The sequence below is a fragment of the Maniola jurtina genome, chromosome 28, assembly GCF_905333055.1.
Source record: "Maniola jurtina chromosome 28, ilManJurt1.1, whole genome shotgun sequence".
NCBI lineage: Eukaryota > Metazoa > Arthropoda > Insecta > Lepidoptera > Nymphalidae > Maniola > Maniola jurtina.
In genome coordinates, this window is record NC_060056.1 from 2,114,195 (window position 1) to 2,131,038 (window position 16,844).

General features: G+C 37.5%; 1 protein-coding gene across 9 annotated transcripts in view; it reads right to left on the reverse strand.

Annotated features, from left to right (window-relative positions):
• Positions 1-16,844, reverse strand: part of LOC123879660 (segmentation protein cap'n'collar-like) — a 133,034-nt gene that overhangs the window by 38,587 nt on the left and 77,603 nt on the right. For all 9 annotated transcript variants that reach the window (XM_045927494.1, XM_045927499.1, XM_045927497.1 and 6 more), the window contains exon 7: positions 12,660-12,746. In XM_045927494.1, the coding sequence (XP_045783450.1) occupies positions 12,660-12,746 (87 nt within the window). The remainder of the gene's footprint in view (positions 1-12,659; positions 12,747-16,844) is intronic.

A 16,844-nucleotide genomic window follows, 5' to 3' on the forward strand; every position in this document is an offset into this window, starting at 1 on the left:
TTGAGTCAACGTTAGTCAAAGTCAAAGTCAATATCATTTATTCAAAGTAGGTACAATTGTACTCCTTTTGATGGTCGCAATTGTTAAATTTGTACGATATAGTGGTGATAATTAATTACGTGTCACGAGGGTTCCAAACGCGCCCAAGTCTGAGGAGCCCATAACAAACTTGCTTAGCCACTCTAAATTTTAACCGTATTTCCAATAAGAAATTCAAAATCGGGTTATTTAATGGATTCCTATGGGCATGGTAACTTTTCCATCGCCGTAGTCGGCTACAAAAATACCAACACAACATAATCAAAACCATGATCGACGCGTGCAAATGATCTATAGATCCACGGATCATTATCGATCGGGGATCGCACGCGCTTTTTGTCGGGCGTAGTTATGACAAGAGTAATGACATTGTCAAGCCACGCTATACAAGGTAACGGGTTCTATTCCGGCGCGAATGTTTACTTGTTAAGCCGTGTACACATACGGAATTGTGTCTAAGGCGCAATGCTCACTAGCAGAGTGAAGTTGAGATGAGGCACAGCGTCTTTCTACTTCGGCGGCAACTCACGCACAACAGACGGAAACGTTTACCTAAGTGCGGAAACCAGCCCAGAGAGAAGAAAGAAAGAAAAGTCTCTTTCTAGTTTTTTTAGGGTTCCGTACCTCGAAAGGAACGCTTGTAGGATCTCTTCGTTGTGTGTCGTGTCTGTCAAAAAAAACCTATAGGATGATGTTCCTATAGGTTAAATACCACCAAGCATAGCTCTCTCTATCGCGCGCTAACTCTGAGCTTTTTTTTTTTTCACTATAGGTAAGCGCTTGACCACAATCACACCTGATGGAAAGTGATGATGTGGTCTAAGATGGGACGCATTTTCCTAGAAGGGAGAGGTAGATGCATATTCACTCTTGTTTTAAAGATACCCGGATTGTAATTGGTAGGAAACACAGATCGCGGAAGAGTATTCCAAACCTTAGCCATGCGTATGAGGAATGAAGACGCAAAACGTTTTGTGCGTGTAGATGGAATGTCCACGACATAAGGATGGAAACTCGCCCGACGTCTTGCGGTTCGCTGGTAAAATGGTGAAGGGGGGACAAGATCGAAAAGTTCCTGTGCACACTCATGATGAGCTTATGATGATAATGATGACGATAGATAGATAGATAGATAGATAGATAGATAGATAGATAAAAGTCTTTATTGCACACAAAAACATGTAAACTAACAACATAGAAGGAAGACAATAGAAAAAAAAACAATTGTGTGCAAAGGCGGCCTTATTGCTTAGAGCAATCTCTACCAGGCAACCTTTGCTATGATTTGAACCTTTGTTATGATGTATAATTGGTAACAAGTGAAAGACGTCCGTCGCAGAACCGACGGCCGTTGGGGCAGACGTGTTCTGGAGTGGAGACCGCGTACCGGTAAGCGCAGTGTGGGACGACCTCCAGCCCGCTGGACCGATGACCTGAAGAAGGTGGCGGGGAGCGGGTGGATGAGGAAGGCGGAGGACCGTGTTTGGTGGCGCGCTCTTGGAAAGGCCTATGTCCAGCAGTGGACGCATACAGGCTGATGGAATGGATTGGAAAGACGTCTAGTTATGTAGATTCCGAAATTTTTTGTATAATTTAGTCAAATATACATATATTGTAGTTTTCAACTCAAGCTTGAATCTCGTTTAACAAAATGTAGTATACTAGAGGATGCCCGCGACTTCCTCCTTCCTCGAGTGGATTTAGGTTTTTAAAGATCCCGTGGGAACTGTTTGATTTTCCGGTATAAAAAGTTGCCTATGTCAATTACAGGGACGCAAGCTACCTCGGTACCAAATTTCATACAAATCGGTTAAGCGGATGGGTTTTTAGGAATCCCGTGGGAACTCTTTGATTTTCCGGGATAAAAAGTAGCGTATGTCCGTCCACGGGATATAAGCTAATCCTGTACCAAATTTCATCAGAATCGGTTTGTTCGGCCGTGAAAAGGTAGCAGACAGGCAGACAGACAGACAGACAGACAGACACACTTTCGCATTTATAATATTAGTAGGTATGGATAGTATGGATTTATTCTATGGATCAAATATACGCAGTTAATCCCAATACAAATTACATATAAATACAAATATAATCGAAAGAAAGTTATCATTGTACAGAATGCTACGCTTATTGGTGTGACTGTTGAAATTGTAAATACGACATTCTTTAAAATGCCCATTTTTAAACAAATTGTTTTCAATACACGATATAACTGCCCGTACATGAGACCTACAGAACTCAAGGCATACTTATTCTATGTAATTTAAGTGTATAATCCTGTGGGCGATGCCATAACAATTACTAAACAACATACTTATTAAACTATTACTTATTAAAGAAACATTTAGATGATAGATTTGGATTAAAACGAGAGTGATTATTGAAAAAATATTTAAAAAAATATTTTAAGATTTTAGTAAATTCTGTATTTTGTTTTATTTATGTGAACTGACGTTTTTTAAAACATCAGGTATTTCTATTATTACTTCCTAGTCTAACACTGAATAATAGCCATATTTAGAGCTGTCAATTTAGTACAAAAGAATTAACCACAATGTGAAACTATTATCAAAGTACTAAATCTAAACACACGGCATATAATATAATTGCCCGATGTACACCACTCTAACTACAACATAATCAAGTATAATGCTCACAAGTGAATAGCATCATAATTGCTGACCCCGAAGCGATCTATAGATCCCCGTCGATCTATAGATCAATGATCGATAATAAACCGCAAGAAAGTACGACATGGTTCCTTTGAACTGAGTTACAAGTTATTATAATCATGTCATTGGAATTTTTAGCGAATTATAATAGACTTTGGGTCGTAAAATTTTTCTTCTCGAACATTCTATCGGATATATTATGAGGTTAAAGGGATATCCCTTTGATCTAGAATAATGAAATTTGGCACGTACAATGTCTTATGGCACGAGTAAAGGGAAAAATCCGAAAACCGTGATTTTGTCACATCTAAAAAAAAACGGCCAAGTGCGAGTCAGACTCGCGCACTGAGGGTTCTGTGCTCGGGTATTTTTCCAACATTTTGCACAATAAATCAAAAACTTTTTTGTATAACAATAAATGTATATCGGTTTTAGAATGTACAGGTAAAGCCCTTTCATAAGATACCCCACTTGGTATAATTAACTTACTTTGACGTAACCCTAAAAATAAATATTAAAAAGTGTTATTTCTTGTACGATATACGGAACCCTTCGTGTGCGAGTCCGACTCACACTTGACCGGTTTATTTTATTTCATGCAGTTCCAGGAAATGTACAAAAATATAACATAAAAATTATGCCTTTAAAGTTTTATTTCAAAAATACTTTACGCTAACCCTCAAGGGAAAACCATACAAAAATGTCCGCTATACAATACAATTTAATAGCCCATACAAATAATAAACAGCTTTATTTGCATATACATAAGTGTGCTAATCCTTTGAAAGCGTTTTAAAGGGATACCGCCTTATTCCCAAATGATTAGAATTCCCAAATTTATTTATAATAATTAATGGTTTAGAAGAGCTACCGGACGCCATTTTGTTTGGAAAGGATTGCTTTTGTTCATTGTACTGAATTTTTTGTTTGACTGTAACTTGGTGAATAATTGAAATACATCATCATCATCATCATCACCATCAACCGATAAAAGTCCACGAGTGAAGGTCTATTGTAGGGACTTCGATTCGCCAAGGTTATACTCGCCATACGGTATATATCCATACTAATATTATAAATGGGAAAGTGTGTCTGTCTGTCTGTCTGCTACCTTTTCACGGCCCAACAGTTTAACCGATTCTGACGAAATTTTTTACAGGGTTAGCTTATATCGCGGGGACGGACATAGGCTACTTTTTATCCCGGAAAACCAAAGGGTTCCCACGGGATTCCTAAAAACCCATCCGCTTAGATTTGTATGAAAGGTACCGAGGTAGCTTGCGCCCCTGTAATTGACATAGGCAACTTTTTATCCCGGAAAACCAAAGGGTTCCAACGGGATTCCTAAAAACCCATCCGCTTAACCGATTTGTATGAAATTTGGTACCGAGGTAGCTTGCGTCCATGTTATTGACATAGACAACTTTTTAACTCGAAAATCAAACAGTTCCCAAGCGATCTTTAAAATCCTAAATCCACGCGGACGGAGTCGCGGGCATCATCTAGTATTCTTTATATTGAAAAAAACCTGGTTCCTCCTTTCTACTGTCGTACTGCAAGGCATCGCCACCCACCGTATGTAGTCGAAATTCCACAGATACGTACGTACGAAGCGATTTGTCACCTCATTAACCCCCGACCCAAAAAGAGGGGTGTTATAAGTTTGACGTGTGTATCTGTATCTGTGTATATGTCTGTGGCATCGTAGCTCCTAAACTAATTAACCGATTTTAATTTAGTTTTTTTTTTTTTGTTTAAAAGGTGGCTTGATCGAGAGTGTTCTTAGCTATAACTCAAGAAAATCGGTTCAGCGGTTTGAAAGTTATCAGGTCTTTTCTAGTTACTGTAACCTTCACTTGTCGGGGGTGTTATAAATTTTTAATTTACACTTGTTTTTAATTTGAACTGGACTAGGATTTGAAACGCCGTTCCAGAATCTGTTTTCTCTTCCAATCATAATATAACCTTCAAGTCAAGAGTGAATAGGCATCTTCTATGCAACCAAAAATTTACAGTTTTCGGATTTTTTCTTTGCTTTTGCTATAAGACATTTCTACTGCCCAAATTTCATGATTTTAGGTGAACGGGAAGTACCCTATAGGTTTTGATTCACAGACAGACAACGAAGTGATCCTATAAAGGTTCCTTTTTTAATATTGAGGTACGGAACCCTAAAAAAATCAAAATCAATTAGCGGCATTTTGGAAACTACCACACCACAACAAAGAGGAGGCGTATTTCGTAAAAACCAAGTACCTGCCAAGCCACAGACTGTCAACGCGTCATTTGTCAAAATTGAAGCCTTTTTTTTCTTTTGCGCCCTTAGGATGGATCGCCGTCACAATCTAATGTAAGGGTGCACTCACACTTAACCTATCTTTTCTAGTTCTCTAATAGCTAGATATCAGAATAAAGTCGTAATAAAAAAAATATATTCAAAAACAGCCCTGCCAAAAATGAAAAAAGTAAACGAAGTGAACGAAACTGAAAAAAAAAACAGCCACCATAAAGATTTTTTTCTTTCAAAAAAAGCGATAGGCATTGTCAGTTTTTTTTTCGCGTTTTTTTTTTGTAATACCGTATCAGCAATCATCAGTGTTTTTTCTAGCGTTCTGTTCACCTTGCATTTCTTTTCATTTCTCTCACTTTACATCCTAAATTTATATTTTTTTTCAAAGCAACCTGTATAACCTGAAACTGCCAATGGTCGGAACACCCTGTATAACGTGTGTATGTATGTACAACAATTTGTCATCCATACTACGCAGGTGGCCAGGCGTCACCTGTCATTCTGTCCTAACAACATTAGTCATTTTGACTGTCGCCTTGCCGACCGAATTTTATTCAATACTAGCTGATGCCTGCGACTTCGTCCGCGTGGATTTAGGTTTTTCGAAATCCCGTGGGAACTTTTTGGTTTTCCGGGATAAACAGTAGCTTATGTGCTAATCCAGGGTATTATCTATCTCCATTCCGAATTTCAGCCAAATCCGTCCAGTGCTTTTTGCGTGAAGCATACACACACACACACACATACACACATACACAAAAACTTTCGCCTTTATAATATTAGTGTGATTAGTGTGAAGTGTGATGTGATAGTGTGACTAGCTGATGCTCGCAACTTCGTTCGCGTGGATAAGGTTTTTTTAAACCCCGTAGGAACTTAATTTTCCGAGATAAAAAGTAGCCTGTGTTAATCCAGGGTATAATCTATCTCCATTCCAAATTTTAGCCCAATTCGTCCAGTAGTTTTGCGTGAAAGAGTAACAAACACACACACATACACACAAACTATCGTCTTTATGATATTAGTGTGACTAGCTTATATTTGCGACTTCGTCCGCGTGGACTATACGCATATTCAGGCCCCTAATTTACCCTCTTAATGGTTAAATTTTCGAAAATCGTAGTTGATTTCTACGTCACAATAGCTTTCTGCGTGCCAAACAACCCGATCCGTCCAGTAGTTTGAGCTGTGCGTTGGTAGATCAGTCAGTCAGCCACCTTTTCCTTTTATATAATACTAGATCACTAGATCATGCCCGCGACTTCGTCCGCGTTCATTTAGGTTTTTTAAAAATCCCGTACGAACTCTTTGATTTTCCGGGATAAAAAATAGCCTATGTCCGCCGTCCCCAGGACGTAAGGTAACTCTGTGCCAAACTTCATCAAAGTCTGTTAAACTATTGAGCCGTGAAAAGGTAGCAGGCAGACAGACTGACACACTTTCGCATTTACAATATTGTTAACTGATGCCCGCGACTTCGTTCGCGTGGATATAGGTTTTTAAAATCCCGTAGAAACTCTTTGATTTCCGGGATAAAAAGTAGCACAGTTTGTGTTAATCCAGGATATAATCTATCCGAATTCCACTCAATTCCTTCCAGTAGTTTTTGAGTGAAAGAGTAACAAATATCCACACATACTTATACAGATTGTAGATTACTATGGATCTTGATTTTGTTTTAATCTTTAAAATTAACATAACCAGGAATCGAACCAGAAACCATCTGAATACCTGGCGAGACATTACCTAGGAATGTTCGAGTCGTATTCTAACAATTTCTCCTCACAAATATCTTTGATTAGTGATTATATCAGCGCTGGTCGATCTCCCCGTTTGTTCTCGCCGACAACTTATCTCGCATCTGACGGCCACTCAGCATCTTTGTGAGATGCGATCTTAGTCGATACTAGGGTTTGACCCGACTTCGACTGCGACAAAGCCTCAATAGCTCAACGGTCGAGGAGCTGACTGAATTCCGAAAGGTCGGCGGTTCAAATCCCACCCGTTGCACTATTGCCGTATCTACTCCTAACACAGCTTTGCGCTTAGTTGGAGGGGAAAGGGGAATATTAGTCATGATTAGCATGGCTAATAATAATCTTTTTTTTAAAAAAAAGCTTTTTATTAGGTTGCCTTTTTGCTTTGCACTTATTCAGGGGGTCGTGGACAAGTAGTGATATTTTTATTTATTTTATTCAGATACAAGTTAGCCCTTGATTGCAATCTCACCTGGTGGTAAGTGATGATGCAGTCTAAGATGGAAGCGGGCTAACCTGGAAGGGGTATGGCAGTTTTCATTAAACCCATACCCCTTTTGTTTCTACACGGCATCATACCGGAACCCAAAATCGCTTGGCGGCACGGCATTGCCGGTAGGGTGTTAACTAGCCACGGCCGAAGCCTCTAACCAGACCAGACCAGAAATTTAGAAATTATTAAGTTCGAAACCCCTGCCGGGAATTAAATCCGGGACCTCCCACAAATAAGACCACCAAAGGAGGTCCAAAATAGCCCGCTACCATCTTAGACTAACTATATCATCACTTACCATCAGGTGAGATCGCCGTTACTTGTATCTAATGGAATTTTTAAAAATGGGCTTTATCAAACACCCTATATAGGTTAAAACGACAACGAAATAGGTATTTAATCTGGTTCCACCCTTCGACCATTCTATCACATAAATTTCAATAGGCATACTAAGTATATACTTAAATAGTGAGTCAGGCTATCAGGTATTGAATACAGGTACCCTACAATGACTAAGGGCTTTTCGCCACGCCTACCTATGCAGCTGTCAGTCCGTCTGTCCGTTCCCTCCTTTCTCGGCAACTCATGATTTCGCTTTGCGATCGATATTTAAATGGATATCCTTTATGATTTGCGGTGTAATCTAAATGCAATTTATGTTTAAAGGCCTGAACAGAGAACAAAAACCCGTCAAATGTGAGTTGGACTCGCACACAAAGGATTCCGTACCATAGTATAAGGCCTCATTTTTTTTTTTAATTTATTTAGTAATAGACTTAATTTAAAGAGAAAGATTTTTCACCATTTTTTATAGACCAAAGCACTAGATAAATAACGTCCCCCTTTTTGGGTCGGGGGTTAAAAACAGACTGGTGTTTGGAATTTTGCAGCCCAAATAGACCGTAGTCTGTGCTAGGGCTGACAAAAAAGAAAAAAGTATTATTTTATGATTTTACGATTAAAAAAAAAAAAGAGTTAAGCCTATATTTCCATTTTTTACAAACATAAGAATAAAAAAATAAATTATTTTTTGTGCAACAGTGTTTATTTAACAATATTTCAAAAAATATATAAAGATAGTATAGGATAAAGTTTAGATTATAGCATTGAGTTTCAACAGATCTTGCCATAAAGGCATTTAAAACTTTCAAAACCGGATTCTAGCAAAAATTTCTGTATATAGATTTTTAGTTTTCTCTTTAAGGAATTACGCTGGGCATATAAAAGCAGTTACACGAGAGCTTTTTTAACGTCCGTTAAAATTTTCACAGAATGTGTAAGAATTACTATTGCCGCTATAACAGCAAATAATAAAAAAATCAAAAAAGCTGCCATGCAAATTAAAAATAATTTATTAAAAAGTATATAATATTGTATAATTTATTAACAAGTGTAAATTAAAAATTTATAACACCCCCGACAAGTAGGTTACAGTAACTAGAAAAAAGCTGATAAATTTCAAACGGCTGAACCGATTTTTTTGGATGATAGCTTCTTAGCTATCATCCAAAAAAATCGGTTCAGTGTTCTTACACTCTCGATCAAGTCACCTTTCAAACAAAAAAAACTAAATTAAAATCGGTTCGTTCGTTTAGGCGCTACGATGCCACAGACAGATACACAGATACACACGTCAAACTTATAACACCCCTCTTTTTGGGTCGGGGGTTAAAAAGTATATAATATTGTAGTATTAGGTATTAAGCCACTATAACTTAGGCCACGTTTACATGAGAGCTTTTTTGGCGTCCGTTAAAAGAGTGTCCAAGTAGAACAAATGTATTCCCAAGTATGAGTGTAGGTAAATGTTTACACGTCAACGCTTTTTTACGTGTTCAAATTAAAATTAAAATTAAAAATATTTTTATTCAATTAGACTTTTACAAGTACTTTTGAATCGTCAAAAGTATCTACCACTGGTTCGGAATGCCTTTTCTACCGAGAAGAACCAGCAAGAAAGTAGGCGGTTGCTCTTTTCAAAGTTTTGATACACAATATTATGCCATGTATAAAAGTAATTGAAGTCCCGCGCATTGCTGGAGCGAGCTGCAGGTCAAATCCATGCTCTTATATCATTTACATAATCTTCGATTGTATAATATGCTTTTCTCAGGAGCATAGTTTCAATAGGAAAGTCCTTGAGTGGAGACCGCGTTTAAGCAGACGTAGTGTGGGACGCCCTCCAGCACGATGGACCGACGATATAAAGCGGCTGGCGGAAAGTGGCTGGATGAGGAAGGCTGAGGACCGGGTGTAGTGGCGCTCTATAGGGAAGGCCTATGTCCAACAGTGGACGTCCACAGGCTGATGATGATGATAGTTTCAATAGATTTTTTAAACTTGTGTAAAGGCAAGTCCAAAATTGATATCTAAAACTGATAAATTTTAATCCGTTCGTCCGTTCCCAATGTTTGTCTAAGCAAGGAATTCAAACATTTTCAAGTGATCGACGTGTGCGGACCAAAACGGTAGCTAAATTTACCAAACTAGTGATGTCCTCAATTTATATGTCGATAGAAATATAAATACCTATGTAGAAAGCTTTTTTTAACCGCCGACCCAAAAAGAGGGGTGTTATAAGTTTGATGTGTGTTAAAATCTGTGTATCTGTCTGTGGCGTCGTAGCTCCTAAACTAATGAACCGATTTTAATTTAGTTTTTTTGTTTGAAAGGTGGCTTGATCGAGAGTTTTCTTAGCTATAATCCAAGAAAATCGGTTCAGCCGTTTGAAAGTTATCAGCTCTTTTCTAGTTCTTACTGTAACCTTCACTTGTCGGGGGTGTTATAAATTTTTAATTTAAACAGATACACACGTCAAACTTATAACACCCCTCTTTTTGGGTCGGGGGTTAAAAAGGCTTTAAATTGTATCCCGGGAACGAGGCCGCAGGAAAAAGCTAGTACTAAATCATAAAATTGGCAAGAAAATTAATCGATATCACTCCATCCTGTCACTATTAATAAAAATTGACCACAAAAATTCGAAATTACGGAATGTCTTTATTTATTTAGGATCTTCTCAAAACACATGTCAGCGAGTTGAAAATCTCAAGTGCCTACCTTTTTTTCACTGACTGACTCAGATATGTAACTATGAGTTATGCTTGAAAATTCAATATTTAAGACCTTCGTTGACGTCATTTTTGGGCATACTGGTGTAAGAATCTTCAAAATCGGTTCAGTACCTAGTGCCCGCGACTTCATCTGGGTGGATTTAGATTTTTAAAGATCTCGTGGAAACTTTGATTTTCCGGGATAAAAAGTTGCCTATGTCAGTTTCCGGAAAGAAAGCTAAACCAAATTACATATAAATAGGTTCAACGGATGGACCTTTAAGGATCCCGTGGGAATCCTTTGATTTCCGGGATACAAATTGTCGGGCGAGTTTCCATCCTTATGTCGTCGACATTCCATCTACACGCACGAAACGTTTTGCGTCATCATTCCTCATACGCATGGCTAAGGTTTGGAATACTCTTCCGCGATCTGTGTTTCCTACCAATTACAATCCGGGTATCTTTAAAACAAGAGTGAATAGGCACCTTCTAGGTAAACGCGTCCCATCTTAGACCACATCATCACTTTCCATCAGGTGTGATTGTGGTCAAGCGCTTGCCTATAGTGAATAAAAAAAAATACATGTCCATCCCCGGGATGTAAGCTAACTCTGTACCCATCAAAATCGGTTCAGCTGTTGGGCCGTGAAAAGCTAGCAGACAGACAAACAGACACACTTTCGCATTTATAATATTAGTATGGAATAGTGGATGTCACTCAAGAAAAATGTAGCTTTCTATTGGTGAAAGAATTTTCAAAATCGGTTCAGTAGGTAGTTCCAGAGATTAGTTCCAACAAACAAACTTACAAACTTTACCTCTTTATTAGTGTTGAAGAGTAGTTATTCTTTTACCTTCTTCCCATCGCCGTGTGTGGTATATGAACTTACGACACCAAATCATTTATCACCTCAAAATCGAATTTTTTTTCTACGTGTTTTGATCTTAAGAGGGCTCTCTCCGTCACTCGTTTCATACAATCGTAGTTCCAATTTCATTTGAATATTAAGCAACCAAAGTCCATGAAATTTTGCAGACATATTCTAGAAACTAATATCTATGTCTGTGGTTTTCCAGATTTCTGTTAAAATATTCGGTTTCAAAGCTACGCGGTCTTAAAAAATTTCATACAAATCTTTGAGCCCCTGTAATTTTAAAACTACATATTTTTAGAAAAATCTAAAACACCACAGACACAGATATTAGTTTCTAGAATATGTCTGCAAAATTTCATGGAGTTTGGTTGCTTAATATTCAAATGAAATTGGAACTACGATTGTATGAAATGAGTGACGGAGAGAGCCCTGTTAACTTGATGGTTAACAATGTACTACCTTGTTTGACGATAGTTCCTTTTTATTTTGGGTTAAACGAAGATCAATTTGTAGTTTTGGCGCCGTTTTGATATTATCTATATGATTTTAGTTTGATGGTTATTAACCCCCGACCCAAAAAGAGGGGTGTTATAAGTTTGACGTGTGTATCCGTGTATCTGTCGGTGGCATCGTAGCTCCTAAACTAATGAACCGATTTTAATTTAGTTTTTTTGTTTAAAAAGTGGCTTGATCGAGAGTGTTCTTAGCTATAATCCAAGAAAATCGGTTCAGTCGTTTGAAAGTTATCAGCTCTTTTCTAGTTACTGTAACCTTCACTAGTCGGGGGTGTTACAAATTTTTAATTTACACTGGTTTTATTGTTGCGCTTTATTACTATCTAAGGGAAAGTGATGTTGTTTCTACACCTATTCTTACGTCTAGCTTATTCTTATTAAAAAAATCGGTTAAGCGCGAATAGAACTAAGATGCGAAGTGTTCCGTACCATCGTACAAGATATGCCTAACACCTTTATGTAGAACTTTGCAAGTTAATACCTGTCTGCGCCATCTATATGTCATTTTGTGAATTAAATTTCTGGTGAACATATTTTTGTTTTTTTGTTTGATACAACCACAAATTCACGGTTTTCAGATTTTTCTTTTATCTACTTTGTGCTATAAGACTTTGCTAGCTCACTTTCATGATTCTAGGTCAACGGGAAGTACCCTATTTATTTTGATTCCCTTTTCTTGACTGACAGACAGACAACAAAGTGATCCTATAAGGGTTCCTTGTTTTCTTTTGAGGTACGGTTTTTTTTTTCTTTTCAGCACCTCCGATATTGCGGTCGGAGTCTTTCTTTGTCTATCTTTTTAGGGTTCTTTCTTAATAATTAAGAAAGAACCCTAAAACCTAAACCTAAAAAAGAACCTTATTTTGGTTGTAGACAAAATGGTCAAAGCATGGTCGTGTAGTCTGTTTTTGAAGTCGACGCCGAAGTTCATGAAGTCGTTTATAATAGAAGAGGATAAATACCTGATTGTGGTAGTGGGCCAGTGGGTGGTGCGGCACATGCCGCATCGCCGGGTGCAGCATCTCGCTCGTGCTGCTGCCCTCTACCGCCTGCAAGATAGAGACAGATATATCAATGGATAATCCAGGATAATACCTTATTTAAAGACTAGATAATGCTCACGACTTCGTCCGCGTGGATTTATGTTTTTTTTAAATGCCGTGGGAACTCTTTGCTTTTCCGGGATAAAAAGTTGCCTATGTCCCTCTTAGAGGTTGAATTTTCCAGTAATTTGAGCTGTGCGTTGATAGATCAGTCAGTCAGCCGGTTAATCACCTTTTCCTTACACTTATTTAGATTTTTAACCCCCGACCCAAAAAGAGGGGTGTTATAAGTTTGACGTGTGTATCTGTGTGTCTGTGTATCTGTGTATCTGTCTGTGGCATCGTAGCGCCTAAACGAATGAACCGATTTTAATTTAGTTTTTTTTTGTTTGAAAGGTGGCTTGATCGAGAGTGTTCTTAGCTATAATCCAAAAACATTGGTTCAACCGTTTAAAAGTTATAAGCTATTTTCTAGTTTTCTTGTAGAAAAGAAGGTTAGATAACCCTTAGGTTCATAATATTCAAGTGTCAATTGACAAATGTCAAGCTGTCAAGATGGACGTTGCTTAGATATACATAATTATTTATTTGAAAATGATTTGTCGGGGGTGTTGAAAATTTTTAATTTACACTTGTACATACTAAGCTACTTTTCTTATATTGACTAGAAAGCAATTTCGATCTGACTGGCGACTGTATAACCATTTACCTAATATCAAGTGAGTTCGAATTCAAAATTAACAGAGCTCTCTCCGTCACTTACTCCATACAATCGTAGTTCCCATTTCATTTGAATATTAAGCAACCAAAGTCCATGAAATTTTGCAGACATAGTCTAGAAACTAATATCTGTGTCTGTGGTGTTTTAGATTTTTCTAAAAATATGTAGTTTTAAAATTACAGGGGCTCAAAGATTTGTATTTTTCTTTAAAAAAAGGCCCAACTTTGTGCTCGTTTTTCTAGACAACGAAGCAATTTAATGAAATTTGGAAAAACCACAGACCTAGAAAATTTAATGAATATTATGTAGTAAAAAAATTATCGTTATATATTTTATATTGTTATAATTATGTGGGAACTACGAAAACCAGAAATTACACCCAGAAATCTTGGAAATTTCGTGCTGTCTCGATTTGTGCAAGCGGGGTGGTGAAGTGCGGGGGACGACACGTGAAACTGACAGAAACGGACAGTCTAAACACACGGGCCACATTTAGACTGCACCCGACTCCAAACTTGTCGATAGGTCTAACTAAATACATTTCAACTTGCGTTAGACGTATGCGTTACCTACTCAGACGTTGCCTGTAGATAAAAATATGTCTCATGTTTGCTGGCAATAGCGTATGCATCAAACCCTGCAAGTTGCAACTCTCTTGCAACCTATTCCTCACGCAATACGCACAGCTTTAATATTATAATTTTTGACAATGTATACTATATGTTATGCCATATCACAGGTCACTCTCTGATTTATTGCTAACAATTTACTTCCAAATGCAAAGAAATCTAAGTGTGTTGAATTCACACTGCCCAATACCAGGACCTTAAATGACATAAATTCATTGATAAATAATCATATGTTGAAAATAAAGGAGAACCCCGTGTTTCTCGGTATAATGTTAGATGCAAAGCTTCTATGGAACACCCACATATCAACACTTGATGGTAAACTCAGCTCTGCTGCTTACACTGTTAGAAAAATTCGACAGGTACTGACGTGGAAACTGCAAAAATTGTATATTTTGCCTATTTTCACTGTATTATGTCTTACGGACTCTTGCTATGAGATAAAGCGGTAGATATTGAGAAAAAAATGTATTACAGAAAAGGACAGGACGTGCAATTTATAATTTAAAACCGCGCGCTGCCATACAATAAAAATATAAGGAAATAAGTACCTTATCTATTATCTTATAGTAGCTTCTAAATATATTTACAACTAGCTAATGCCCGCAGCTTCGCTCGCGTGGATTTAGGTTTTTAAAAATCCCGATCCTTTCATTTCCCAGAACAAAAGTTGCCTCTCCGTAATAGCCCGTCCCCGGGATGCAACTTGTTTCTGTATCACGTAAGAATATTTAAACGGATTATCCTTTTCAAATCCCGAGGGATCACCAGGATTTAGGAATGCAATTTCTTACAGCATCAGGGTTGAGGTCAACGACAAAGTGTTTACTTGGTATAGATACCTTCAATATCAATTAATAATCGACACTTTTTAAATCCCATTAGCTTTAGTAGTCAGGTCCCCTGCAACATCAGGATTGAGGAGTTGGAATCCAAATTTTTTATTGAACAATGTCGCAAACTTTCTTTATCGATTAAAAAAACTACCCAAAATTACGCAGTTAGGTTACCTGCCAAATTTCATGGTTTTGAGTCAACGGGAAGTACCCTAGAGGTTTTCTTGACACACACGACAGACAGAGAGATAGACAACAAAGTGATCCTATAAGAGTTTCGTTTTTCATTTTGAGGTACGAAACCCTAGAAAACGTAGGAACGGCATTCCGAACCAGTGGTAAATTTTTCTGACCATCCAAAAACACTTTGAAGTTTACCTAAAAGTTTACAGGAATAAAAATTTATCATTGTATTCCATTCCATTTCATTCTATTCCATTCTGTTCAAAGATAAATAGATAATAAAAATATTTGTCACCGAAACAATAATTTACGATACATCGACCAATATCAATTTTACTGATGACAATCTGACTATTATCAAAGTGAACGACTACTATAATATCTATTATATACGACTAACATAATATGTATTATAAATTGTGTGCCGTTTGCATTCTCACTAGGTTCTCATTAAGTTTGTTTTATTTGGTTAAACTTTCTGGCATTTATATTGTTATGACGTTTAATTGGCAAACAGTCTGTTTATTGGCTGAAACTCAAAAATTCAGCCAATCACAACAAAGAAAATATTGTAATAATGATTGATGCAGCTTTCTGTAATTGAAAACAAAATATTTGACATTAACTTGAATGTGACAGTGTTTTCCGAATAGGGTTGCCAGAGGCCCCGTATTTTACTGGTTACCCCGTATGTCAGGATAGAGAAACCGGTAATTATGAAAATAAAATACGGGGCAAATAAAACTAAATATTTTTAGGGTTCCGTAACTCAAAAGCAAAAAAAACTCTTATAGGATCACTTCGTTGTCTATCAGTCTGTCTGTCTTTCCGTCTGTCCGTCTGTCCATCTGTCCTTCTATCCGTCTGTCATGTGTTCATGAACAAATATTAGTATTTTCAATTTTCAAAGTAAGATAACTACATATATCAAGTGGGTTATCATATGAAAGGGCTTTACCTGTTCATTCTAAAACAGATTTTTATTTATTTTTATGCATATTTTTTTTAATGCATAACAGTTTTTGATTTCTCGTGTAAAATGTCGAAAAAAATACCCGAATCGGAACCCTCGGTGCGTGAGTCTGACTCGCACTTGGCTGGCGAAACCGAACACTGACGTTATGTCCAGTAGAAAGAATATTTTCCTTTTGCGGCAATGCGTAGCCGAAACCCACTCGATATTGATCATGGTCGTAGCCAAGGCGGCGGGGCTTGGTTTGAGGATGTTAGCCTTTTTTTATACAAGTTAGCCCGTGACTTTAATCTTTTCTAGTGGTAAGTGATGATGCAGTCTAATTTCTTGGCCGTTAGGGCCATACTAACCATATAACTAGCCATGACCGAAGCCTCCCACCAGACCAGAAATTTAGAAATGGCGACTGCGCCTGGGAAGCCGTCAAAAACCTAAGCCTAAAATAATACTTACACTATTTCTTGCATTTGCTTACCAATTTTTTTTTGGAAATATATCAAACATTTCGCGCTCACTTCACTCGCGCTTTGAATTTGTATTACTTGGTGTAAGCCCCGCAATTTCGTTTGCATGAATTTAGAGTTTTAAAAATTCCGTGGGGGATTTTCCGGGCTAAAAAGTTTATGTCTGGGATGCAAGTTACCTCTGAATAGTAAGTACCAAAATTTTGGTAAAGAAGATGGGCCGTGAAAGGGTAACAAATAGATAGGCAAATAGATATACTGTCGTATTTGTAATATTAGTATGGATAGGGAGCTTTAA